This window comes from Vombatus ursinus, unplaced genomic scaffold (assembly GCF_900497805.2).
Source record: "Vombatus ursinus unplaced genomic scaffold, bare-nosed wombat genome assembly UNPS02014798.1, whole genome shotgun sequence".
NCBI classification, from domain to species: domain Eukaryota; kingdom Metazoa; phylum Chordata; class Mammalia; order Diprotodontia; family Vombatidae; genus Vombatus; species Vombatus ursinus.
Window position 1 is genome coordinate 54646470 of NW_020954576.1, and position 26607 is coordinate 54673076.

Sequence of the window (26607 nt, forward strand, 5' to 3'; positions counted from 1 at the left end):
GCAGATAATTATTCTCCGCTTCCGCCTTAGGCTCTGAAGCATGCGTAGTCGTCCCCTGCTGCAGGGATTTCCCCAGATTCTTCCGGTTCTCACGGCCAATCAGCGCTCTCGGGAAGCGGGGAGGGCCGACAGGGACGGAACCCCGCGAGCCGCCGCCGCGGAAGAGGCGGTGGAGGGGAGGAGGAGCAGGAGAAGGCAGAGCTAAGGCCGAGGCTGAAGCCGAGGCCGAGGCCGAGGCCAGACCTTCCGACATGGCCCAGAACGAGAATAGTGGGAACCCATTCGCCGAACCCAGCGAGTTTGACAACCCCTTCCAGGTGACAGGCACCGGCCCCCTTCTGTGTCTGGGCCAGGCTGACCTCTGACCCTCAGCACCTGGTGACATTTAACCCCCGGGAAGGACTGACACGTGGAGGGTGGCCTGGCAGCCTAGCTCATCCTTCCCTCTAGCCTCGGGATCTTTCCGGGCAGGACTAGGGGGAGGGGCAGTGTCTCAACTCCGGCACCCCCGTGTCTGGGAAGGATGGGTGGTGGGGTGCAGGATTTCGGGAAAGTTGTCACAGCTGGGGCCTCACTTCCTTTCCCCTCACCTCCCTGCCCCCATTTCCCTCAGTGACTTTGGTTAGAAGGGGGAGCTCCCGGGGAACCCCTCTACTTCCCAACTCCACCTTAAGCCCCTAGTCTCTATCCCCAGGACCCAGCGGTCACCCAGCACCGACCCAGCCCCCAGTATGCAACACTCGATGTCTACAACCCCTTTGAGAACCGTGAGGTGAGTCTGTGCCTGGGATGGGTAGAGATGGTCTAACCCTAGGATGAGAGTAGATATGTAGACCTCTTTTCATCTTTCTAAGTTCCCGAGGGCCAGAGTCCTGGGCTTCATGCCTGGGAAGAAACATTGTCTCATTTCTCTGTGAATCTGACATGTGACCTAAGAAGTGACCACAGAGATATAAAAACACTGGCACCCACCATCGTGTAGTGTTAAGAGTTGGAAGGAACCTTTAAAAAATCATACCTTAGATGTCAGTCTATCAGACTGTGTATTCAGTGAAGTGAGGTACAGCCTTTCATTTTATTTTAGAATCATCCCATGGCTTGACACAAAGGCCAAACAAATAAGTTGAGGCTGAAATCAGTTCTGGAGAGAATGAAAAGAGATTGAGCTAATGGTGTCAGTTTAGGGAGGCTTCCTGGAAGAATGGCAATGTGCAGAAGGATAAGGAAGAGGACAGGGATAACAGTGAATGAAGATAAGAGGAAAATAAACTGTACTTAGGCTCAGAAACAGGAGAAAGCAATGAATAAACAGGTGATAGGAAGCCTATTTGTCTTACTAGAGAGTTAGAAATCAGATCTCAGGAAATGAGTAGGGTAAGCTCAGAAAGGATGGATGGAAGAAGCCTTGGGCTCTTGCCTAATGTCTCTGATGGGATATGAGAATCAATCAGAGCAGGTGACTTGGTATTTTCCTATTTTTGATCAAAGCAGAAAAGAAGTAACAATTAGAGCTTTCTTCTACTGTCCCCCTTCCCCTCCCATTATTAGAAGTGTTCAACGAGCAATCAGGGGCTCTCTATCAGGGATATTGTGAAAGGGAATCCTATATTTAATTCCATTCCACATTAATTTATTGAAAATTTGTCATGCCCCAGTCACTGTGCTGTGTGTTGGTTGGGAAGTTAGATGATTTCTAAGGTTAGCTCTAAGATTCTTTGTTTCTGTCTTTTATCTAACAGTCACCACCTTCCTATGAGCCACCTGCCCCACCGCCTCCACCAACAATCCAGCCCCACCAGCAGCCTTCCAGAAAAATCAGCCCCACAGAACCTAAGAATTATGGCTCCTATAACACTCAGGTATTGTGTGTGAAGAAGTACCTGGGGCTAAGCAATGCCCTTCAGCGCTATCCCTAGGGTACACAGTCCCAGGACTGACTCATCCTCTGCCTTTCTCTCTCTGGGTAGGCTTCAGCTGCAGCAGCCACCGCAGAACTTCTGAAAAGGCAGGAGGAGCTCAATCGAAAGGCAGAGGAGCTGGACCGGAGGGAGAGGGAGTTGCGGCATGCAGCCCTGGGTTCTGCCAGTAAGTCTTTGGTGATGGCAACAAAACACCATGCCAGCTCTTGTGGGATGCAGGCAGGGAGTGACATCTTCTAACATTCTGAAATGAGCACGAAAGGGATAGGGATTATTTCTACTTAATGCCATTCCTACCATTCTCTCACTGGCACCGTTCATGGGTCTCTGAGTTGGAACCTTCTGATGGAGAATAGAGAAATTCATCTGTTGAATTTGACTCTCTTGGTCTCTGACATCCTTCTAGTATCCTTCTCACCTGGCCACTCTATGCCTTGCAGCCCGACAGAACAACTGGCCTCCAGTGCCGTCATTTTGCCCTGTCCAACCTTGCTTCTTCCATGACGTCTCCATGGAGATTCCCCAGGAGTTCCAGAAGACAGTGTCTACTATGTACTACCTCTGGATGTGTGAGTGGTGGGGAACTACAGGGCTTTGTTTAGGTACAAGAGTAAGAGTATCTTTCAGGGAGGAAAAGAGAGCCTGAAACTTCCCTCTTTTGCTTCCAAGCCATCTCATATATCTAAATTTCTTTCTACCTGTCATAAAATAGTATCTCTAACTAATTTGCCATCATATCTCAAGGCTATCTCCTTTAGGAAGCCTTCTTCCTTGATCCCACTACTACCACCAGAACCCATTATCCAGCCTGCCCACATATCTCTGACTTCCCACTCCTTTCCTCTAAGTGCAGTTCCCCACGTATCACACATATTTGTTATTTGCTTGATCTGTAATTTGCCATTGGTTTGGAGGATTCCTTTTTTTTTTTTTTTTGATGAGGCAGTGGGGTTAAGTGACTTGCCCAGAGTCACACAGCTACTGAGTATTATGTGTCTGAGGTCAAATTTGAACTCGGGTCCTCCTGACTCCAAGGCCAGAGCTCTATCCACTGCGCCATGTAGCTGCCCCAAGTTTGGAGGATTCTAGGATAGACTTTTCCCTTTTTATGAATTTCTGCTATGGGAATGCTGTATAAACATTTGTTAATTTATTCACTCAAATTTAACAAACATTTATTAAGTCCTTACTATATGATAGGCACTGGAAATGTAAAAAATGACATAGCCCCTACCCTCATAGAGCTTACATTCTCATCAATATGTGACTAGTGGAGAGATGCAGCGTACACATAAATAAATATCAGGCGGGGTGGGATGGGACAAAGAAGAAATCCACTCTCTAGGAAAAGTTGAAGAACATTTTCAGCTAGCTGTAACTGTGAAGGCTTTGTGGAAATATGGCTGCAGAGCTAGCTGCTGGACACTTCTTTAACATCTTTTTTTTGCAATGGAGATGAGGATATGGGTTGTTAATACTGAGGTAGACTTTATTTTCATCCATGTTGACACTGTTCCCTTTGCTTCTCTCCCTCCCCAACCCAGGCAGTACCTTGGCCCTTCTCCTGAATTTCCTTGCCTGCCTGGCCTCTTTCTGTGTTACCCCTATTTCCAGTGGCTCTAGTTTTGGGCTCTCCATCCTCTGGGCCCTACTCTTCACGCCCTGCTCCTTTGTTTGCTGGTACCGCCCTATGTACAAGGCTTTCAGGTGAGCAAGGATGGGACTGTGGGAGAGAGGAAGGTTGTTGGGTGTGCCCCATGTCTGCCCCTATACCTAACATCTCTTCCTTCTATCTCTTTCTGTTCCCCTGCAGGAGCGACAGTTCATTCAATTTCTTCATTTTCTTCTTCATTTTCTTCGTCCAGGATGTGATATATGTGCTGGCGGCCATTGGCATCCCATTATCAGGATTCAGGTTAGTCTGTCCACTCTCTCCCTGTGCCCTTTCTCTTGTTTGTCATGAGTGCTCCATATAGGCAGAACTCTTATCAGGTGGCAAGAAGAAAGAAAATGAGAAAAGAATGGCATCCAGAGAAAGAAAAGGAGCTCCCTAGTCATTTGGTCAGTGAACATTTATTAAACACCTACTGTGTGCCAGGCACTGTGCTAAGGTCCTAACAGCTTCTAGTTTGACGGAGACAGAGTGAATTCCTAAGAAGTCAGAAAATTGATTGGAGAGCTCTAGACCTCAGTGATGGGAATGAGTGATTAAGAGAAAATCTGTAGTTGGTCAGCCTGGGAAGGCTTCCTGGAAGAGGAGAGTATAGAACAGGGAATGTAAGCAGAAAGGACAGTGTTACAGGAAAAGGAATGGAGAGAGGAGTTCTCGAGGTCCAGCAGTGAGAGAGTAAATAGAGTACACTGAAGTAAATAATCCAATCTGGGCTGTGACACGTAGAGTCATAGGAGAGAAATTGCTAAGAACGTTGAGATTGAGCAGGAAGAGAAAGACAGCTGTTACAGATTTGGAATTGTGGGGCCACATGTGCTGATGGGATCTGGATGATAGGGACTTTTAACTGGATGGATGGGAAACTGGAAAGAAAATTGATGAGGGGACCCAAAGAGACACCCCGGCGGGCCTGGCTGTGACACGTGCTTCCCTTCTCTTCCTCTCTCCAATGACAGTGGCTGGATCTGGGCCCTGACGGTGCTGAGGATCAACACAGTTGTGGGCGTCCTCATGCTGCTAGTCGCCTTGTTCTTTACTGGCATTGCTGTGCTGGGCATTGTGATGCTGAAACGGGTAATGAGGGGCAGGGGACTGGGGCAGGGCTGGGAAGTTGGAGGAATGTGGGGGTCTTTTGTGAAGGGAAAAGAAATTGGGGCATTTTAAGTATAGGCTGGTTACAGGGTGCTGGATGCACAGGGACTGGAGAGCGGGGTCTGGGTCTTATTGTATCTTCCCCAATGCCTTGCATGTGATAGATATGTAGTTTTTGTTGAATCGGTTTTAATATGATGAACACTGAAAGGGAAGGTAGAGCCAGTTGTTAGGTATGGAAGGGGCCGCAGGGAGCCAAAGAAGAGAACTGGTGCATATGCTTTCCCTACTCCTCATAACCCCCATCACTGTTAGGGGCATCAGTGTGCTCATTATCATTTGGGCCAATCTCATTGTGAGCAGGGCCTGGAGCCAGGACAGAGAGGGGATGGGCCCCTTGGTAATCGGATGCTAAAGGTTTAGGGTCAGCCTCCTGGGGGCATCTGAGGACATCTGAGTTTAACTCAAGAGTCACTCATCACCCTTTTCTACATGCTTCTTCACCACTCACCTTTGGATCCCCCTTGCTGCCTTGTTCCCAAGAGTCATGGCTTACAAGCGTTCGCTGGGTGGTGCAGATGAATGACAGAAGAGATAATTGGTCAGATGAAAGCTGGCCCTTAGTAATGGTAGGCTGAGCAGCCTGCATGTGGCTGTCACCATGTTAAAGTCCTTCCCCTTTCTCACAATACCCAGATCCACTCCCTGTACCGCCGCACAGGTGCCAGTTTCCAGAAGGCCCAGCAGGAGTTTGCTGCCGGTGTCTTCTCCAACCCTGCAGTCCGAACGGCTGCGGCCAATGCAGCTGCAGGTGCTGCCAACAATGCCTTCCGGACCCCATAATGTTCTCCTCTTCCTCACCTACTTATCTCCTTCCCTGGCTGGTGCACCCCAACCTTGGCTCTGGATGAAGTTGGCTCTACTCCCCTTTCATCTCTCCCCGGGATCGATTTTGGAGAGAGAGAAGTGTTTTCATTCGTTGTCTCTCCTCCTTAATCTCTGTGGCAGTGAGAACAGGCCTGCCCAAGAGGGTGAGGGGAAGCTGGGGTACTGATCCCAGTCCCAACCACTGCCTGCCCCTGTCCCACCTGTCCAGGCCTCACCTCACCTTGGGAGCCCCTGCTTCTCTCTGCTGTGCCAAGGCTAATGCTTCAGTTATTTAAATAAAGGAAAGTAGAACTTGGAAGCAAGCCTCTGTGTCTTTGTGGGGACATCGGGACGGAAGGGTTTGAGGATGAAGACTAGGAACCTGGAAAGATGTGGTTTAAGGCCAAGAGGTGGGTGGGTGGGCTAGGGCCAGGCCTAGGATGAGCTCAGAAAAGCCAAGCTGCTGAGAGGGCCCTCCCCAGACTCCACCCTCCATTAGCTGGTTGGGAGAAGCCGCAGCTGCCCAGAACCAGCTCTTTCCCTGGGGGAGGGCAGGAGTAGGGTGGGGCAGGATGGGCTCCGAAGATAAATGGGATGATAAGTGCGAGGTCTGGCGTGAATGGCTCCGACTTGGATGGGCACCACAAAACCAGAATAAGGGGGGGAGGGGATGGGGAGGGCGCGGGGCCAGCCCCGCCCTCCTCTCGCCAGGCGGCCCCCTCCTCCCCACCTTAGTGGTTCCAGGACCCGACTACAGCTCCCAGACTGCTCAGCGCTAGCCCTTTTCACCCCGCCCCTCCTCTCCATCCCCCATCCCTCCCCCCCAACCCCGTTTCCTCCCTCTTGGACCTGCTGCAGCCAGGATCCCGGGGAGCCGAGCTGGGCTGGCCGCCCGGGGAGACGGCACTGCAGCGGAGCCATACCCCGTCAAGAAGCCCCGGACCTCTAAGGGACACCCCACTAAGGCCTCGAGACCCTACCGGGCCGACCACCCACCCCCACCCGCAGGCATCATCCGGCACGCATCAGCGTCTCCAGTCTTATCCCAAACCCTCCCTCCCGACCCTCCCCACTTCTCTACCCCCCCACCCCATTTCCCCAGACTCTTTTCTGTACCCCGTTCCCTGTCCCTACTGACACTTCTCTAGCATCCTAGAGCTTACCTTCCATCCTCCCTGGGGGAACCTGGCCCCTCCCTGCTCCCCTCCCCCACCCCCCATCCCTAGGGCGATGAAATGAACCGGTGCCCCCCCTTCCTTCGAGCTGCCCCCGGGCACTGTGCCCACCCCCTGCCTGCTGTGGGGAGAGAGCCTCCTGCTGCCCCCACGTGACCTCCGTCCCTGGGGGACAAGCAGATTCCCCCCATCCCACCCCAGTCTCTTCAAGTGCCCTCTGACATCCCTCTAACTGGAACATTTGGGCCATGCACCCTGGGACCCAGGCAGGGGGTGGGTTCCTTGGCTAAGGGGTGGGGGTGGGGGAATAGGTGGAGAGAAGAAGGGAGTGGCCCTTGGGTTTAATTGAAATGCCCTCAGGTGCCAGGGGGGACTGCAACAGAGGCAGGCTCCAAGGGGGTGGGCACAATGCCCTCACCCAGTGATTCAAGCCATTCACTGACCAGCCGGCCGAGTACCAGAGGCCTCACCCATCTCCGGCTCCACCGGCCTTGGCTCCAAGCTCTGCTTACCCTGGGGCTGGCCCAGGTGATACTAGGTGTCTTGGTGGTCACCTTCAGCATGGTGGCTTCTTCAGTCACCTCCACAGAAAACATAAAGAGGTCCTACCCATCATGGGCTGGCTTCTCGGTGAGTACTGAGGGATAAGGAGAGGTCCTTTGTTGTTTTTCCCCACCGTCCCCTCCCCCAGCCTGTAATCCAGATCCCTAATGTCCTCCTCCCCTCTCTCTACCTTTTCCCATTTCATGGCATTGCCTGACAACTGGAGAAGGTGGTGCCCTGGTAACCCTATTGACCTATGCCCCTCCAGGCCTAAGATCCTTCTGTCTCTGTCTCTGGCTGGGTGGGTACTGAAGGAAGGGGGAGGTGGGGACAAGGGGTTGGAAATGTCCTCCTCATGCCAGGTTGAGCCTGAGCTTGTGCCCACTCTGTCTCCAGCTGGCATTCTCAGGGGTAGTTGGCATCGTATCATGGAAGAGACCATTCACTCTGGTGGTAGGTGCAAGGGGAGCAGTGCCCACTCATACCAACTTATATTGAGGACTCTGTGATGCCCAATGGGGGGATTGCCCACTCATGTCCTCTAAAAGAGGAAATAACCTCCACAGTGCCTGGTGGGTAGGATTTACTTCCTGGGACTCATCAAGAGTGACAAATCACCTAGATCAGGGCACCCACAGGGAGGTAAGCTCCTGGGAACACCTGTGGTTTAGCCCCTGCACTCAGCCTGATACCCTCTGTGCCCCCTAGATCTCCTTCTTCTCCCTGCTCTCCGTACTGTGTGTCATGCTCAGCCTGGCTGGCTCCGTCCTTTCCTGTAAGAATGCTCAGTTGGCACGGGATTTCCAAGAGTGCTCAATGGTAAGGTGAAGGGAAGAGGAACTCCAGGAAGGTCCAGGGGGCTGGATACCTGGTTTTGCCCTTAACTCAGGCCTGTCCAATTTTGCCCTCCAACCCAGGAAGGAAAGGTCTGTGTCTGCTGCCCCTCTTTTCACTTGCCTAGACCCTGCAGGGACTCCGGCCAGGAGCTGAAAATATCCCTTAGCACAACTTGTGCTGATGCTCTAGGGGCTCTCAAGGTGAGCTTCCCTTGTAGAAAGAGAACATCTCCCTGCCTCAGCCCTGTAACGTTGTCTCAGACCCTGTGCCCACCTGTCTTCTCTATTCTCAACTGCACACATACAGAGTTGCCGTCCCCTCTTCTCAGGCACACCACTCCCATGCTCGGGAACAAAGTATGAGCTGGGCCCAAGTGCCACTGCCCTCCCTGTGCACCCACTCCCCTTCCTCCTTCATTTCTTCAGAACCTTCTCTTCAGTGTCTGCGGCCTCACTGTCTGTGCTGCCATTGTCTGTGCCCTCTCTGCCATTGTTTGCTGCATCCAGATATTCTCTCTCGACCTTGTGCACACGGTGAGATGATGGGGACCAGGGCAAGGAAAGAACAGAGGGAATTTGGTGGGGGGGGAGGGCTGTTTGTGGAAGGCAGGGCTGAGGGCAAGAAGGGAGATATCAGAGGCCAGGAGTGTGGGGAGCGAGATGGGGGGGTGTCCCATAGAAGGCCAGAAAGTACAGGCAGATTGAGGCTGTGGTGGGGAAGGCATGGCCAAGAGGAGTGAAATTTGGGTGTGGGGCAGTGTTTGCCTAAAGGAGGCATGTTCTGGAGAGTTGTGGGGTCAGGAAGGAAAAGGAGCTAGCATGTGGTACTAACAGTAACAACAATAATAAGATTTATAAAGTGCTTTAACATTTGCAAATTGCTTTACACACATTACTTTATCTGATCTAAGCAGGTTCTAGAGGGTGGGAATAAAAGAAGAGAGGTTGGGGATGGTGTGGCTACGAGGAAGGGGCCAAGAGGAAAGAGGGGGCAGGGATTGGGACCCTGCATGACCATGTTCTTTTCCCCCTCCCAGCTGGCTCCTGAGCACTCAGCCTCAGGTACTCTGGGGCCCCTGGGCTGTGTGTCTCCCCCAGCTCCTCTGCTCCATACTATGCTGGACCTGGAAGAATTTGTGCCCCCGGTTCCCCCACCTCCGTATTATCCCCCAGAGTATACCTGCAGTTCAGAGACTGATGCCCAGAGGTGGGGTAGGGGCTGGGGGCAAAGATCACCTGTAAGGGAGAAGGGAGGGAGGGAGGCAGGAAAGGGAGAAAATTGGAAGAAGGATTTGGGGGGGGGGTCCTGGGCTGACATTATCCCACGTTCTCTCAGCATCACTTATAATGGATCCATGGACAGTCCAGTGCCCTTATACCCCACCGATTGCCCCCCATCCTATGAAGCTGTCATGGGACTCCGAGGAGATAGCCAGGTGAAGTGTGGATGGGGTTTGGACAGAGCTGAGGGTGGAGGGCAGGGCAGGGCTGGGGGCTTGGGGCCAAAGTAGTAATCTTGACAATAAATTGGCCACAGTGCTTTGCAGTTCACCAAACCCTCCCACATCATTATTTCATTTCGACCTCACAACAATCTCATGAAGCAGGGCAGGGTGTTACTATCATCCCATTCTAAGCAAAGTGAAGCTCAGGAAGGTCACTGCCCAAAATTATGCGTCTAGTTAATGGAGAAGCTCGGACTAGAACCTTGACCTTTTGCTTCCGAATCTAGAGCTCTTTCCACTTCACCATGAATAGTTGGTGGATGGATGAAAGGAGGAGCGAGCCCCTGATCCCTCTACCTCCCCACAGGCCACACTGTTTGACCCCCAGCTTCATGATAGTTCCTGTATCTGTGATCGAGTGGCTTCCATTGTGGATGGTGAGAGGATGGGCTTAGGGTGTCTCACAAGAGGCAGCATCCCCAGATTGGTGGTTTTGAGGCTATCTCCTAAGGGGTGGGATGCTAGGGCACAAAGCTTGAGTCAGTGACCTTAGGGTCCAAAACATTAGAATCACAGAATCAGAATTTTAGCTGCCAGGCATGAGGTCAAGGCTGTAGAAGGAACCACACTAGGAGTCGTGAGACCAGAGGAAAGAGATACCTGGGGATTGATGGATCTGAGAGTATTTCTTCTGGAGCAGAGGTGTCAGACACCTCAGCCTGAATGTGGTCCACAACACTACGGAGTGTGGCTGAACCAGATTAAAATGTCATTGGGAGATGTTTAACAAAATAAATAAGAATACAATAAAACATAGATAATATTACATTTTAAAAATTGAGTCAACATGCAGTCCACAGGGATCCTTACGCGTGATTTCTGTTTGAGTTTGGCACCACTGTTCTGGAGGGTGAAGGGGTGGGGTGTGTGAAAATGGAGTCCCTTGGAATGGAGCCAGGATACTTTGATCCTAATGATTATGGGAGGCAGGGAGAAATCCTGAGGCTGGGACTGGGGCTGAGTGGCTCCTGTGCTCAGTGTCACCCCTGGGTGCCTGGTGCCCACAGTGTCCATGGACAGTGGGTCCCTGGTGCTCTCAGCCATTGGAGACCTCCCTGGCGGCTCTAGCCCATCTGAGGACTCGTGCCTGCTGGAGCTGCAAGGTTCTGTGCGTTCTGTGGACTATGTCCTCTTCCGATCCATCCAACGTAGCCGGGCTGGCTACTGCCTCAGCCTGGACTGTGGGCTCCGGGGCCCCTTTGAAGATAGTCCCCTGCCCCCAAGACCACCCCGAGCTGCCCGATCCTACTCCTGCTCTGCCCCAGAAGCCCCACCCACACTGGGTGCCCCCACTGCTGCCCGAAGTTGCCACCGGCTAGAAGGCTGGCCACCCTGGGCTGGGCCATGCTTCCCAGAAATCCGTCGTCGGGGACCTCGGGGAGGTGGTCGAGGAGAGGTGCCTCCAGCCCGGCCACCTGCCCGCCGATTCAGTGACAGCTCAGGCTCCCTCACCCCCCCTGGGCACCGGCCTCCTCAGCCGGCACCTGCCTTGCTGCTTCGATCCCATAGTGACCCGGGCATCACCACCTCCAGCGAGACTGGTGAGGCACCTGGGGGGTGGGAATTGGGGCAGACTTGAGTGGGACAGAGGAAGGTTGAGGCCAAAGTGTCAGGAGAGGGTTGGTTTTGGTGTCCAAGGGAATACAGGAGAGAGTGGATGTATAAGTGAGGAAAGTGAGATTAGCATCAGGGGAGAATTCTCCATGTAAGGACAAGGTTATGGTGTCTGTGTAAGTACATACCTCTAAGTGCAAGTTTGATTGAGGGTGAGGAGGAGGCAGAAGGGGACCTGAGGAAGCTACCAGTGCCATGAATGGTGGGGGCTGAATAGCATATGGGCAAGATGATCAGGCAACCTGAGGCAATGGCATTGGCAGCCAGTCACAGGGAGAATTCCCTCTCAGTACTTACTCTCTACTTCTCCTCCTGTCTAGCTGATTTCAGGGACCTTTATACCAAAGTGCTTGAGGAGGAAGCTGCTTCTCTCTCCTCTGCAGACACAGGTCAAGACACAAGTTGGGCTCTGGGTGGGCATGGTAGGGAGAGTGTGCTCATTGCTCATGGGGTGACTGGTGTTCATCCTTCATCCTCCTCCTTGCTTTGCAGGGCTCTGCTCTGAAGCCTGCCTCTTTCGCCTTGCCCCTTGCCCTTCCCCCAAGTTGCTGCGTGCCCGTTCGGCTGAGAAGCGGCGTCCAGTGCCCACCTGGCGAAAGGTGCCCCTGCCTTCTGGGCCTGCACCTGCCCACTCTTTGGGGGATTTAAAGGGCAGCTGGCCTGGTCGTGGCTTAGTAACTCGTTTCCTCCAGATGTCCAGGAGGGTACAGGAGTCCAATGGACATAGTGTCCATGGTCATAAGCAGGTATGAATCAAGGGGAATTCATCCAGCAAAAAATAGCCATCTGCTTACCTGGCCCTGATCTGTTCACCTACCCACATATTCTATCCTGACTATTTAGGACCATGGCTATGTTATATCTGTCTTGTTCCTGGCTTTGCATCTTGGAACTCTTGCAGCCAAGCCCTTAGACCTTCTAATCAATCAATAAGCATTTATTAAGCACCTGCTAGGCACTGTGCTAAGTGCCTCTACTCCATTCTCACTTCATTTCACAGTGCCTTCTGAGACACTAAGATACAGCTTGGTTTTTCTGAGTACACCAGGGACAGAGCCCTGCCTACCTGTGTGCCATCAGAACACTGTCTTTAAGCCTGCTCCTCTAATAGAACACAGAGCTGACCTCACAGTCCAAGGCTGTGGCTATAATCAGAGTCCACCCTTGTCCCTTTGTAGGTGCAGCGAAGCCCTTGGGGCCGGCCTGGACGTGAAAGCCTCCATCTCCGAAGCTGTGGAGACCTCAGTTCTGGCTCATCCCTTCGCCGATTTCTGTCTGGCCGTAGGCTAGAAAGAGCTAACCGCCCTCACAGTGTCAATGGAGGCAGCCAAGAGAGCGGGCTCTGAGCCCTGACACCATCACCTCACCACCACCTGGCTCTGAATGGGGTTCTGTGCCAGCCTGACACCCGTCTAGGCCCTGGTGAACACTGGGGCCACAAGCTACTGGCTGGTACTGGGCCAGCTACCATTACCACCTCCTTGCATCAGTTGGCAAGAAAAAAAAAATCTGCTGAATACCCTTTGACCAGTGTCCCTCTCCTTCCTGGCTCTGGGTGGGGGTGGGGGTGGGGGGGGAAACATTTCTTGCTGCTCATCCTTTCCCTTCCTCTCCACCCAGGAGAGCTTTGCTCATGCATTGCATGGGGCTACAGGGCCGTTGGGGGGAGGCTGCCTGGGGCTGTGCCCGCTTACAGCTGATACACGATGTGCGTGTGTTGGATGGAGGAAGAGCCAATAAATTCCTCTCCTCCCCCAAGACTGGTATTGAGTACCCTGTCTCTCTTTCTCACAGGCTTAGTTTATAACTGGTAGAGCTGAGTATTGAGAACAGAGTCGAGGTGCCCCTCTTTGATTCAAAGTCTGGGAGGAGTGTTTTAGGGGAAACAAGCATCTAAGGGAGGGGAAGCATGGGGCCTGCCACAGACAGGTTGGAAGAAGAGGATCCTGCCTTCTTGGGGTGGAATTCTCACAATAATGATAGCATTTTTATTGCACTTTCTTTACAAACATATTTTATCCTCACAACAACCCTGGAGGGCAAATACTGTTGTTATTCCCATTTTAAAGCTGGGAAGTAGCGATTGAGGCTGGATTGAGGCTGGATTGGAACGTATGTCTTCCTGATTCCAAGCCCTATGTGCTTTCTCCAGTGGGCCACCTAGCTGCCCGTCCTGGAAGACAGGCTGAGGTGCCTCAGAGGGTACCCTCAGAGGCGGGGGCCGCTGGGAGGGCACAGCTCTGGGGCTGTGAACAGCCTTCTCTGTCTGGCATCGTGAATAATTCAAGATCATAACAACCCAGTTGCTGTCAGCCTGCGGAGAACAGGGAGGACTGGGAAGATGGGAAACAGACTCAGCAGGCTACAGTCTAGGAATTAGACATTTCCAAACACAAGGGATGGGGAAGATGGACGGAAAAGGCTCCCGGGTAGTGATTCTGCCATAAGAGAAAAGGCAGCGCTCGTCTCAGTTGGTTGCACATATGGTCTTCCTGTTTCCCCTTCAGGGGTACAAACAATGGGGCTAGAGGAGAGAATTAGATGTAGCGAGGGACCTGCATCCTAAACTTGGCTTTATCGCTTAGTACTGTGATACTCTAAGAGAGCGTGTGTTTTTCCGCCTGTAAAATAAAACTAAAACTAAATAAATGCGCTTCAAGGTTCTTGCAGCGATCATGGGGAAATGGGAGGAGGAGAGCAGGAGCATGCTCAACTCTCTCCCTTGACTCCTGAATTGTTTTCAGGGTGTGGGTATGTGAATACGCGTGCGCCCCAACCGGCCAATCTGGCTGAAGCTGGCCAGCAAGGTCTGTCTGTCATCCAAGAGGACCAATGAGGGAGCAAAAGAGCCTTCTTTCCCCCCCCCTCCTTTTTATCCTTTTTCCCTCCCTAGGGGCCTGCCCCCACCCCTCCGGGCCTTTCGCCAGGTTCAGTCTTCGGCGTCTTTGTTTCTCTGGAAGTTTGTTCAACTTAGGCCGGGGCGGACCCCCTCTCCTCCCGTCTCTCCTCCCTTCCCAGACTTTCTTGTACTATAAAGGGGTTTTCCTTCCTTCTCCTTCCTGGTGGGGCTGCTGCTTTGTTACATGTAGTGTCTGAGCTCAGTCGCTGTCGGTGCAGTGTGTGATTCATAAAATTTTCCTCCGCTTTTAAGCACCCCGAATTTTATTTCTTGGTTTGGGAGGCAGTGTGACTTAGAAAAAAGAGCAATGGATTGAGAGGCAGCAAACCGAGTTCCAGTCCGGGCTTGCCTTGGGCAATTCACTTGCCCTGCCTGTAGCATTTCCTCTGGAATGTAAATGATTTGCACAAACTCCAAGTTTCTAAAGTCAGTTCCAGGCTCGACCATCCGGGATCCTGCCTTGAGGTGGGGGAAGGGGTGGAAGACTGAAGCAGATTTCTTTTGTGGTACCACAGGGATCCCTTTGCTTTCAGCCTGATCACCTTGTTCTGCCGCCAGACTCGGAAGTGGAGTATTTTCTGACTAATGACCACTTTAAGAGATGCGGAGTTGGATATGTGTGGCACTGTGGCCGGCCACGTCCTCCCTCTCCATTCATCTGTTGCTGAAGCCATCACAGACGAACATAGCTTTGTTTCATTTTTCTTTTCTTTTCTTTGTCTCTTTCTTTCTTTTTCTTTCTTTCATTCTTCTTTCCTTCCTTCCTTTCTTAGCACAGGTGCGAAGAAACAGCTGAGCCTCCGACATGTTGCAGCTGGTGTTGCTCGCTGGGTGTGGTCGGTCACATTGATCCTTTCAGTTAGCACTTGACCAATGCCCGACACTACTAGGTGCCTTGGGATTTTAAAGAAAGTAGAATTACAGAACATGAAGAGAGTTTAAGGTCATCTTCCAGCCCCACATTTTTCAGATGAGAAAACCAAATGCCCAGGAGTGTTAGTTATTACTAAATGACTTGACTGCGTTCGTATAGTAAATTACTGCTTGAGCCGCCACTAGAATCTGGAGTTATAAACAACTACTTCAGGGTTATTTACCCTATGCTGCCTTTTAGAAGAAATGGTTCTTTTATTTATGAAACATTTATTACCTACTTACCAGATATATCCAGGAGGAGTGAGCGCAATGTGATTGGATAAAAGGCTGGCCATGCAGTCAGAAACACGGGAAGACTTGCGTGAACTGCCTCTGTGATGAGAGACAGTCTGGTCCAATAGATAGAACTGCCTTCAGGGTAAGCAAGACTTGAGTTTGAGTCATGAATCATTGGGCCTGAGGATGTGTGACTGTGGGCAAGTTACTTTACTGCTTAATGGGTCAGGGGAACTCTCTAAGATTGTAAATTGAAGAACCCATGCGCATCTGCATTGGTAAAGGAAATTTCTTGGCACATCCTCTATAGAAAGAGCTTTTATTAAGTCCTTTTTATGTGCCAGGCACTGCCAGCACAGGTGCCAGCCAGCAATCCTTGCCCGGAACGTGCATACAATCTAGAATGGGCGGAGACAACATGGAAAGTGAGGGTGGTAAAATATGTGGTGTCGAGATGGGGTATGGTGGATCCCAGGTTCCAGCAAGATAAGGTGAAGGCTCACCTATCAAAATCAGGGGTTCTAGAGACAAAGTTCAAGTCTGGGAATGGGATGGGGTGAAGATGGGAATGATGACCAGGATGCAGGGAGCATGGTATAGAGGTGGCTAGGAGAGGAATGAAAGGAAATCACATATACCTTTATGTGTGGGATGGGGCTAATCTTAAAGACTATAGAAAAGCTAATATTTGAACTAGGGCAGTTAGGTGGCACAGTGGATGAAATGCTGGGCCTGGAGTCAGGAAGATCTGAGTTCAAATTCAGCCTCAGACTCTTGGTAGTTGTGTGACACCCTGAGCAAGTCATTTAACCCTGTTTCCCCATCTGTAAAATGAGCTAGAGAAGGAAATGGCAAACCACTCCAGGATCTCTGCCAAGAAAACCCCAAATGGCATCAGGAAGAGTCAGACACGACTGAACAACAACAACAAATGTTTGAGCTAGGTCTTATAGCCTATCTCTTACTCTTTTCTTGTCTTTCAGTCAGGTTGGGTGGATCCATGACATCATGAAGCCAACAGCTAAAGAACAAGGCTGCTTATGAACAAATGCAAAGTAATTAGGCTATAACTAAGTTTGAATGATCAGAGTGAGGTGATAAATCAGGGAGGCCTCAACGAGCTTTCTGCACACTCATAGTGACACATTTAAGTGGCATTTTGAAAGCTTCCTTGTTTTATTTTTCTTATCATTTGTATATCCTTGCTCCCCAACTTGACTATAAGCTCTTTCAGGGCCCAGGGACCACATCAGATATTTAGTGATGTTCCTTATAACATATAATACATATAGAAGAGGCAGGAAAATATAAACAGCCAGCTAGGTAGCACGGTGAATAAAGCGTTGGACTTTGAATCAGGAAGACCTGAGTTCAAATTCTGCCTCAGACACTAACTGCGTGACCCTAGGCAAGTCACTTAACCCCAATTGTCTCAAAAAAAAAACCAAAAACCCCACACACATCCCAAAAACACACACACACAAAATCAAGGAAACCAAGTTCACTTTTGAACAACTCTAGCTGTTACTAAATTTTCCTGATATTGCAGTCTAAACTAGTTTCTTTGCAAATTCCACCCACTGCTCCTAGTTCTGCCTCAGGGGCTAAACAGAACAAAACTAATCTTTCTTCCACAAGACAACCCTTTAAATACTCAATCATAGTTTTTATATTTCTCCAAACCCAAATCCTTCAACCAATCAATCTTCAGAAGTCTTGAGCCCCCAAGCCCTTCCTCATCCTGGTTGCCCTCCTCTAAACACACAAAACTCCAGATGAGGTCTGATAAGAGCAGAGTATGACTCTGTTATGACTTATGCAAATCACTTCACCACAATAGACCTTGGTTTCCTCTTCTGTAAGAAGAAAAGGCTGGACCAGATGACCTGGACAGGGCCTTCCCACTCTAAATCTATGATTCTATGACTTGCCCAAGTGATGAAATGTTAATATGACAGTGAGTCATGAACTGCAGTCTCCTGATACCAGTCTAGTGTTCTTTCCAATAAAAACCACCTTCAAATACAACTTTAAGATTTACAAAGACTTGTCCTCAGAAGAAATGTCTAGGGTAGATCAGGGGTGGGGAACCTTCAGCCTCAAGGCCACGTGTGGCCCTCTAGATCCTGAAGTCTGGCCCTCTGACTAAATCCAAACTTCACAGAACAAATCCCCTTAATAAAAGGATTTGTTCTGTAAAACTTGGACTTAGTCAAAAGGCCACACCCAAGGACCTGGAAGGCCACATGTGACCTCAAGGCCACAGGTTCCCCACCCCTGGGGTAGATAATACAGACTATTATTTTTTAGTTCTCTTTTATTTTATCAGTTCCAAATTCTTTCCCTCCTCCCACCTCCTTCTTCTCTACCCATTGAGAAGGCAAGAAAAGAGAACCCATTACTAATATGTATAGTCATGCAAAACAAATTTCCATATTAGCCATGTTCCCCCCCCCCCCAAAAAGCAATAAACAGAAAGAAATAGAACAAAATACCATTCAACAGATTGTCATATACAGACGAGGAAACTGAGACACAGAGAGGGGATGTGATGCACAGGGCTACAAAGTTGATAATTATCTGAACTGAAAGATGAAGTCATCACTTCTGACTCCAAGATTATTGCCCTTTTTGCATTACACAATGATGGCACTCATATACTGCTCTCTATCTCCAGGAGCATGATCCTTAGGAACAAGAATGAATAAGGGATGATGAAAAATGCTAATACTATCCATCCCCAGAGAGAGAACTGATGAACTCTGAGTCGAGATTAAAGCATACTTTTTTTTTAACTTTCTTTTTCTTGTGTGTGTGTGTTCTTTTGCAGCACAGCTAATATGGAAATATGGTTTGCATGACTTCACACATATAATTGATTTCATATTGCTTACCTTCTCAAGGGGGACAGAGGGAGGAAGAGAATTTGGAACTCAAAATTTAAAAAAAAGAATGTTAAAAAATGTTTGTATATAATTGGAAAATAGTTAACAAAAATGAAAATGTATTTAAAAAAAAAAAGAATGAATGAGGCAACTCATCCCCAGCTAAAATGGCTGCTTTTGGGGAACATACATCTAGAAAGTTTACCATAAAGCCATCACTCCAGTCAAGTCACCAGCTTTTTTCAATAGGTGGGCCAAAAAACTATACATATAGGTTACAGTGCTAAAAGTGGACCTTGTCATCACATACAAGAAATAGTGGCAAAATAATCCAGCTGAAAGAATTAAAGATATAGTTTGATGGGCACATCACCAAAATTGGGGAGAAAACAGTCCTCATCCCCAAGAAGCTCCCTCCTACCTACGTATACATTGATGTTACAAACAGAACGGAAGGAGAGGAAGAGGAAGGGGTCCAAGTCACTGTCCTAGATCCTACAGAGGCATCTTCTTTCAGTTCTGACATCCTTTCAGCTGCTAAAACCAAAGCACTAGGAGAAGGCATGGACAGATTCTGAAGGGAAATGGAGTGCTAAATAGCATCCTTACTCTCATTCCCAAAATAGCCTCTAAGGAACACACATGATGAGAAACCTGAAGTCATGGTTAGTTGATACAGATATCCTGATGTTGATGTCACTCAATGCACTTTCTGGTAGGAAACTGCATGCATGAAGAGGACCCCACCCTCCCTAAAGCCAACAATTGGCTTAGGTCCAGGACAGTAGAATTTCAAGTATGGACGACCCAGAAACACTTCTCCTCATCCAACTCCTCCCCTGTCCCAAAGCTGTCAACTGGCCCGAGAAGGAAGGTTCCCACAATGACACAATCACATAGATGATCAGAGTTGGAAAGGATGTTGAGAAATTATCTTGTCAACCAGCTTGCAGAATACTGAGGTCCAGGAAGATTGAATAAACTGCTCTAGATTCACACAGATGAGCCTTGAAGGGAATTAGTAGCTGGGGTGGAATGAGTTCATAGGTCTCTAGAGTCCAAGAATACTGTTCTTTCCTATTCAGCTCCTGGAAATAAAGGGACCTATTTGGAAATGGGAGCTATTTGAAGTATGGTTAGCCCTGAGGCCTTTTGGGAAGGGAAAGCCTCTTCTTCAAAGATTACCAAACACTGAGGAGTATTTATTAAGCACGTACTATGTATCAGGCACCGAAGCACTGTACTAGACACAGTGCCCTGAGCATCTAAAAGTATACAGGAGCATATTGCATAGAACAAGGCAGATTTGGCAACAGTCATCAGTACAGCTTTGTGACTTTGGTCAAATTTTTTTTGCCTTTCTGAGGCTCATTTTGCTCATTTATACATGGAGGGAGGAGGACTAGATAATCAAAGGTCTAATAGCCTATGATCCTAAAGGCAGAAATAAAGCGTGGGGGTGAGTTCCTTGAAAGCTGAGACTACAGTTATCCTTCCACATGGGGAGGATGGGGGGATGGGGAGGTGTTAGGGGTTCAGTGCCTCCCATCTGGAAGATCTGTAAAATGTTTTGGCCCTCCCTTCCTATCAGAGAACAAGTTTGAATTATTATGATATTAAAAAATAAAGTATGTTGATATTATATAATACTATACATATATTTTATGCATTTCTGAGTTTCTAAACTTTTTCTGTGTTGTCTTTGGCTTCAGCTAGGGTGACAACTGAGTGTGTTGTCCACATATATACAGTGTGGACTTTCAAGGGTGCCATGATGCCTCTCTGACAGTTCACCTTCACCCTCACCCTCCCCCCTAACCCTTCTTAATGGAGCTATGGCCACCCTACTCTCCACCCTTTACCAGTTTTACATTTTTCTCTGGGGAAATAATTGCTAGTTAAAGCTCTACACACCACATCTGACAATCCAACCACTAACCCAAGAGCCGATAGCTGTATTTCAGTAGAATTGGTTTCCTTCGTCATCCTATGCATTTTATTTTATACATTTAAAAACATGATTCTAGTACAGCTAGGTGACACAGTGATAGATCACCCAGCACTGAAGTCAGGAGGACCTGAGTTCAAATTTGGCCTCAGATACTTACTAGCTGCGCGACCCTGGGCAAGTCACTTAATCCTGATTGACTCCAAAAATTAAACAAAACAAAACAAAACAAAAAAAACATGATTTTGAAAAGAGGTTCGTAGGTTTCACAGGACTGCCCAAAGAGTCCATGCCACAAAAAAGGGTCAGAACCCCTAATCTAGCCCTACCTCTTCCATTTACAGATAAGGAGACTGGGGGCCAGAGAAGGAACTTGCCTGGCTCACACAGTTAACTGGCTTCACAGCCAAGATTAGAACCTGAAGCTCTGGTGTCTTGAGCCAAGGTTCTCTCATTATGCAGCTTCATATTTGTACAAGATAAGACACCTGCAAAAGTCTTTTATTTGGCAATTTAGCTTATGCTCTTCCTGTTGGAGATGATATGAAAGGAATTCATACTTTAGGTATGAAGTTAGACTGGATGACCTCAGAAAGTTCCTTCCCACTCTGAGATCCTGAGTCTGTGACTTCTCTTCAAGTCACTTCATCTGTAAAAATGGAGTAGTTGAATGATACACAAGGTCATTAGAGGATTAGACTAGATGACCTCTGGGGCCTTCCCACACCTGCCTATGATTTAACGCTGAAAGCCCCTTCCCCCTCACCAACCACCAGCACCACAGAGACAGGAAGACAGAGTTCCACCCTCTACAATCCTACCATCCCTCCTGGCCTAATGTTTTATGACTCTATGACTACAAGTGTTGAATCCCTTGCCATCCAGCAAAGAGGTCGGTGCTTTGAGCAGGAAGAGAAGATCCATTTTCATTTCAACTTGAGTCAAACAAAAATAAGATATTTAGTCTTCTGCCAACAAACGGGGTAGGATTATAGAATTTAGAGTAGGAAGGGCCTTAGATAACATCTAGTCTATCCCCTCATTTCATAGATGAAACAGTTGCTTAAAAAGGTTAAGAAATTTGCCAAATATGGGTAGTAAGTAGTAAGACTGGTATTCTAACCCAGGTCCTCTGGTTCCAAATTTAGAAGGCTTTCTACTTACTACACTATGTTGTTTGCATAAATTTGCCTCAGACTCTTACCAGTTGTATGAGTCTGGTAAACTCATTTAACCTCTTAGGCTCAATGTTCTTATGAAAGGGGAACAGGGTCCTACTTCAGAATTTTGCTGTTTTTGAGTTGGCTACTTCAGCCAAGGCTCCCCTGGTTTTACAAGGAAAACCAGTTCCTTTTGTAAGTCACTTATGGTCTTATCCCCTTATATTTGATCCTCCTTATGACTTCATTATTTCTGTCTATAGTATCACCAATTAAATCACCCAACAGCAGCAACAAACATTTATTAAATGTCCACTATGTGCTGGCCACCTGGTTAGGTGCTAGGCATACGGATATAAAAGTGAAATATTCCCTGCCCCCAAGAAGCTTACATTCTTCTGGAGGGACAGCATTTTCACAGTAAGTAATACAGAATATATAAAAAATGAATAAACCACTGAGGCAGTCAGAGGTCTTTTTAGTCCCTACTTTCTTTTTCATTTCTCCTCTCCCTTTTTTCCCTTATGTGATCTAATAACTTTCTATGACACTCTGCCATAAACCCTTATTACCAACTATTTATTTCAATTATTTAACAGTTTTAACTTCTTAATGCTCTCTCCCCTTACTAACATCTATCTTTCATATTTATGATAGCATCAGTATGAAAACTAGTCTGCCATATGCATAGATTTGGTCATGTTACTTCTCCTCTCAACAATCTTCAGTAGCTCCCAACTGCCTCCCAAGTAAAGTTCAAACTCCTAGCCTCGTATTTAAGTCCTCCACAATCTAGCACCACTATTTTTTTTCTTTAGTCTTTTATAATATTCTTTTTCTGCTCATACCCTGCCCTTCAATCAAATAGGACTACTCACAGCTCCCCACACATGCGTGGTGCTTTTCCTCCGTCCTTGCATTTTCTCGGGCTTTCCCCATCTTCTTCCCATCCCTAAACCTTAAATGCCATCTTACGCGGTAAGCCTTCTCTGATGCTCCCCACTTTCCCTGACTTACAGATAGGGGCGCTACAGTGGAAACCCGTCAAACTGAGACAGTTGTTAAATTTTCACTGTGGGTATTTACACCTTGGAAATCAGCGAACTTAGTGTTTTGTTGATTGCTTAGACTTAAGAAAATGGAGAATGTTACTATGCGGATCCTGCTACACTTGCCATATATCTCTTCCATGTAACTTGTGTTCCAAGTTCTTTCTCCCCGTGTATCAATGCCGTGAGGGTGGAAACTCTGTCTCCGTGCCTCGCAAGCACTGAATTTGCAGACACTTAACAAAGGTTTATTGAATTAAAGTCCTATAAACTAGCTTCTTAAGCAAAATAAGCAGACAAAGTACATAAACGCAAACAGCAGAAAACACGCAGTTGGAAGGAACTCGGATTTAGCCTCTGATGAGGGGCAATGCACAATGCAGTTGACAATGGGCGATGGAGGCAGATTTGTCCGTAAACCCAAGCCCATTTAGCTGATCCCATTAAACAGCCCAATGCGGGCTTTTGGCTAAAAGCGGCGAAAGGTGGCGGCCAGAGGCCCGAGAAGCCCCATCAAGTCCTGCCTCCGGGAACCTCCTGAGGACTCGGACTACGCCACGCTCCACTCAGGGTCGTGTTTTTTGACGCTGTTCCCCGCGAGGTTTGGGACCTTTTCGATCCCAGACTGGACGTACAGTGCATGACCTGCCCTACCACCCCATCCACCCCCCTACTCCCGTCCGGGTGCTGGGTGAGGTCGGTCCAGAAGCGGCTCAGGACTCCCAAACCCTATCCCTTCAAGAGCTGCGCCCCGCACAAAGATGGCCGGGGGCGCTTCGGCGACCGTCACGTGGCAGCTACAGAGTGTCACATGACTTCCGCCCTAAGGCTTCAAGGATGCAGTGTCCCGACACTAGCCGAACGCCGGGTGCTCTTTGGCAGCTCGCGCACTCTCCGTCCCCGGAGCTGGGGAGCCCCGCCGTCCTCTGAGCCCCCCACCGAAGATGGAACCCCTGAAGCGCTGGAGAGAGGTGAGGATCCCAGCCCAGCCCAGCCCTTCACGTTTCCCAGCTCGCGGCGTCACGGCTGGAGATCTCAACCTTCGGGTAGGGGACTGGGAACCCCGGGAGAGGTAGCTGGAGGTGTCCACCCTGCATGCACACCTGGGGACCCTGATCCCGGGTGAGAGCGATGAAGAATACAGCGCAGAGACAGGGAATGGGGTGAGCGAAGAGGCCTGGAGCCAAGTACCTGCTGGACACGAGATGGGTGTGTACTCTGTCCAGCCTCCTGGCCATCCTGGAGCCCTAACCTTCATCCTCGTCCCCATCCCTTATCCTCAAGCCCTCATCCTCGTCCCCATCCTAGATGGTTTACCGGGAAGCTGGGGTAAGAAGCCAGTCAGTGGAAAGGATGGATGTATAGGAAAAGCTCCGCTTTGGGGTAGGGATGGTAAAAATACCTTAGGTCAAAGGTAAGAGGTGGTCTGTGGTCACCCCCAAAATCAATCCTGTCCTAAGTTATTCTTATTCTGATCTCAGGAACATTCCAAGGATTTGGTTAAAGTAAGCAACGTTGCAGCATGTATCTTGGCATTACTTTTGCTTCAGATGATTTCCTGCACATCAAGTGAGTGACCAGAATAAGGAGGTGGAAAAGCACATAACTCATAAAGGGGGTGGTGGTACTGAGAACAGAAACTTTTTTAGTACTTCCTTGGTGCAGTGCTGGGTACCTAGTAGATGCCAGAAAATGTTTAATTATGGAAGAACTTGGGTGGAAGGAAAGGCACAGACAAGAGGAAACCACTCCTCTTCTGCCCCCTTGCCCATGTTTTCCTTGACTATTTCCCATTCTCCTGTGCATCAATCTAGGTGCCCGTCCTTGTGTTCCCCAAAGCTTTGGCTATAGCTCTGTGGTCTGTGTCTGCAACGCCACCTACTGTGACTCACTTGATCCTGTAATACTTCCTGAATCTGGTACCTTTAGCCGATATGAGAGTACCCGAAGTGGCCGGAGATTAGAATTGAGCAGTGGGTCCATCCAGAGCAACTGGACAGGCACAGGTAATCACTCTTCCTCCAGCTCAGGTAGATCTAGCACCTCTCACGGAACCAAGAAACTCAAGGCGTTTGGGCCCAGGGACACAGCTGAATTACCTAGTGTTCCGGACTAAGATGAGATCCTTTCATTAAGTACCTTTTCTCTCAACTCTCCAGGGTTGCTTCTAACCCTTCGCCCAGACCAACAGTTCCAGAAGATAAAAGGCTTTGGAGGGGCTGTGACTGATGCTGCTGCCCTCAACATTCTAGCCCTGTCACCTCCTGCCCAGGACTTACTCCTTAAGTCTTACTTTTCTCCAGAAGGTGAGATATTTAGAGTTTGGGAAAGGGATTGTTTCCTTTGATCCAAGGGATTCTTCCTTCCATTCTTAATGTCCCCTACATTTCCATACCCTCTCCCCTTCATCCTATAAATTCTTGAGGGTCCTTGGGCCTACTCCTCTTCCAGGTAGACCTGGGTTCCACAGACCTTTATCCAAATGCATCAGTTTTCCAAACTACACTTCCGTGTGCTACAGTTCAGGTTCTGGAGGTCTCCTTCTCCCTCAACCTGGCTATCTGAGCCATTGCTCTTTCCCAGGCATTGAATATAACATCATCAGAGTGCCCATGGCCAGCTGTGACTTCTCTATCCGTGTCTATACCTATGCCGACTACCCTGAAGACTTCCAGTTGAATAATTTCAGCCTCTCTGAGGAAGACACCAAGCTTAAGGTGGGCGTAATTGGCATAAAGTGGCTTTGCTTCCTCGAGGGTAAAGAAGCATTAGGCTGAGGAAGTTATTGGAGATTACATGGTCCCCACCCTCAGCCACCTCTAGGTAGTTATGGAGGAACGAGGGCGGGAACCAAAGACTGGGCCTGATACACTGGTTAAGCCAGTCACTATGGCAATTTCTTCACCTCTGTTCCTCACTATCTATCCATCCCTTCAGATTCCCCTCATTCACAGAGCTCTGGCCTTGGCCCAACGCCCTATCTCACTCTTTGCCAGCCCCTGGACATCACCTACTTGGCTTAAGACCAATGGGGCAGTGAATGGGAAAGGGTCACTCAAGGGAAAACCAGGGGACAAGTACTACCAGACCTGGGCCAAGTACTATATCAAGTAAGTATTGGGCAGGGTGGGGAGTGGAGAGGTTAGCCCATGGATACTTTGCTATTTGCCCTGTCACTCTGGTTCTCCTATCTCTGAATCTTTGAAGTCTTATCCTACCTTACCAGTTTCTAGATCTCCTAGATTTAACTTTTTGAGCCTTTTCAATGCATCATGAACTCTCTCTCAAATCCCAGTGTAGGGATCCCTATCTTCCTTGTTCTGCATCTCTCTTTAGGTTCCTGGATGCTTATGCAGAACATAAGTTGAGATTCTGGGCAGTGACAGCAGAGAATGAACCCTCAGCAGGAATGATAAGTGGGTATCCCTTCCAGTGCCTGGGATTCACTCCAGAACTCCAGCGGGATTTTGTTGCCTTTGACCTGGGCCCTGCCCTTGCTCAAAGTGCTCACCATGACATCAAACTACTAATACTGGATGACCACCGTCTTCTACTGCCCCATTGGGCACGGGTGGTAAGACCTTAGCCACCCAAATGATATAGGTCCCTTTTAGTCCAAGACCCCTGTCTCAAGATATCTTGATTCCCTTGATTTTGGGGCACCCTTCTCTGATCCCTAGAGTTCCAGAAACTTAGAACACCTTTTTCCTGGTTGGTCATCTTGATCTTGCCAGACCTTCCTAGGTTTCTATCATTTTGACTCTTCTTTGCCGCCCCCCCCCCCAATTCTATGCATTCATGTTTTCCCCATTCTGTTCCTCATTATATTCCTACCCTCTTTAAGCCCCATTCTTCTTCCTCTCCTAGGTGCTGATGGACCCTAAGGCAGCTCAGTATGTCTCTGGAATAGCTGTGCACTGGTACCTGGACTTCCTGGCCCCAATTAATGCCACGCTGGGGGAAACACATCGGTTGTTCCCTGACGTCACGCTCTTTGCTTCTGAAGCCTGTGCGGGTTCCAAGTTTTGGGAACAGAGTGTGCGGCTGGGTTCCTGGAGCCGAGGGACACAATATAGCCATAGCATTATCACTGTAAGTCTCACCTGTGTCAAGCTAATCTCATGATCGATTTCTCCTTTCTCCAATTCTGACGGCCTCATAACAAACACTTAACCTTGGTTAGTCAAGGGGCCTTGGGATAGACATTTTTCTCTTTCCCCTTGCACAACCATATTCTCCATGGTACTTTTTTTTTTTTTTTTTTTTTTTTTTTTTTTTTTTTTTTTTTTTT

General features: G+C 48.8%; 3 protein-coding genes across 5 annotated transcripts in view; all 3 read left to right on the top strand.

Annotated features, from left to right (window-relative positions):
* Nucleotides 1-144: 144 nt before the first annotated feature.
* SCAMP3 (secretory carrier membrane protein 3) lies at nucleotides 145-5869 on the top strand. Its single transcript, XM_027870967.1, has 9 exons — nucleotides 145-317; nucleotides 695-772; nucleotides 1740-1859; nucleotides 1968-2085; nucleotides 2360-2488; nucleotides 3464-3626; nucleotides 3733-3834; nucleotides 4548-4665; nucleotides 5380-5869. Exons 1-9 carry the CDS (start codon nucleotides 252-254, stop codon nucleotides 5524-5526), a joined length of 1041 nt encoding a protein of 346 aa, XP_027726768.1. The 5' UTR covers nucleotides 145-251; the 3' UTR covers nucleotides 5527-5869.
* A 532-nt stretch (nucleotides 5870-6401) lies between these two features.
* FAM189B (family with sequence similarity 189 member B) lies at nucleotides 6402-12745 on the top strand. 2 transcript variants are annotated; one of them, XM_027871882.1, is made up of 12 exons: nucleotides 6402-7355; nucleotides 7665-7721; nucleotides 7977-8087; nucleotides 8186-8305; nucleotides 8531-8638; nucleotides 9142-9311; nucleotides 9441-9540; nucleotides 9917-9986; nucleotides 10617-11150; nucleotides 11544-11612; nucleotides 11716-11969; nucleotides 12402-12745. In XM_027871882.1, the coding sequence occupies exons 1-12, from the start codon at nucleotides 7134-7136 to the stop codon at nucleotides 12567-12569; spliced, it is 1983 nt and encodes a 660-aa protein (XP_027727683.1). In that variant the 5' UTR covers nucleotides 6402-7133; the 3' UTR covers nucleotides 12570-12745. The 2 variants fall into 2 exon arrangements, with proteins under 2 accessions (XP_027727683.1, XP_027727685.1); XM_027871884.1 differs by having other exon boundaries at nucleotides 10875-11150.
* A 10400-nt stretch (nucleotides 12746-23145) lies between these two features.
* GBA (glucosylceramidase beta) overlaps nucleotides 23146-26607 on the top strand; it is a 4942-nt gene continuing 1480 nt past the window's right edge. The window contains exons 1-8 of one of the 2 annotated variants that reach the window (XM_027870793.1): nucleotides 23146-23362; nucleotides 23798-23885; nucleotides 24131-24322; nucleotides 24476-24622; nucleotides 24900-25033; nucleotides 25254-25426; nucleotides 25653-25890; nucleotides 26184-26408. In XM_027870793.1, the coding sequence (XP_027726594.1) occupies nucleotides 23261-23362; nucleotides 23798-23885; nucleotides 24131-24322; nucleotides 24476-24622; nucleotides 24900-25033; nucleotides 25254-25426; nucleotides 25653-25890; nucleotides 26184-26408 (1299 nt within the window). In that variant the 5' untranslated portion in view covers nucleotides 23146-23260. The remainder of the gene's footprint in view (nucleotides 23363-23797; nucleotides 23886-24130; nucleotides 24323-24475; nucleotides 24623-24899; nucleotides 25034-25253; nucleotides 25427-25652; nucleotides 25891-26183; nucleotides 26409-26607) is intronic. The other variant, XM_027870794.1, reaches the window with a different exon arrangement.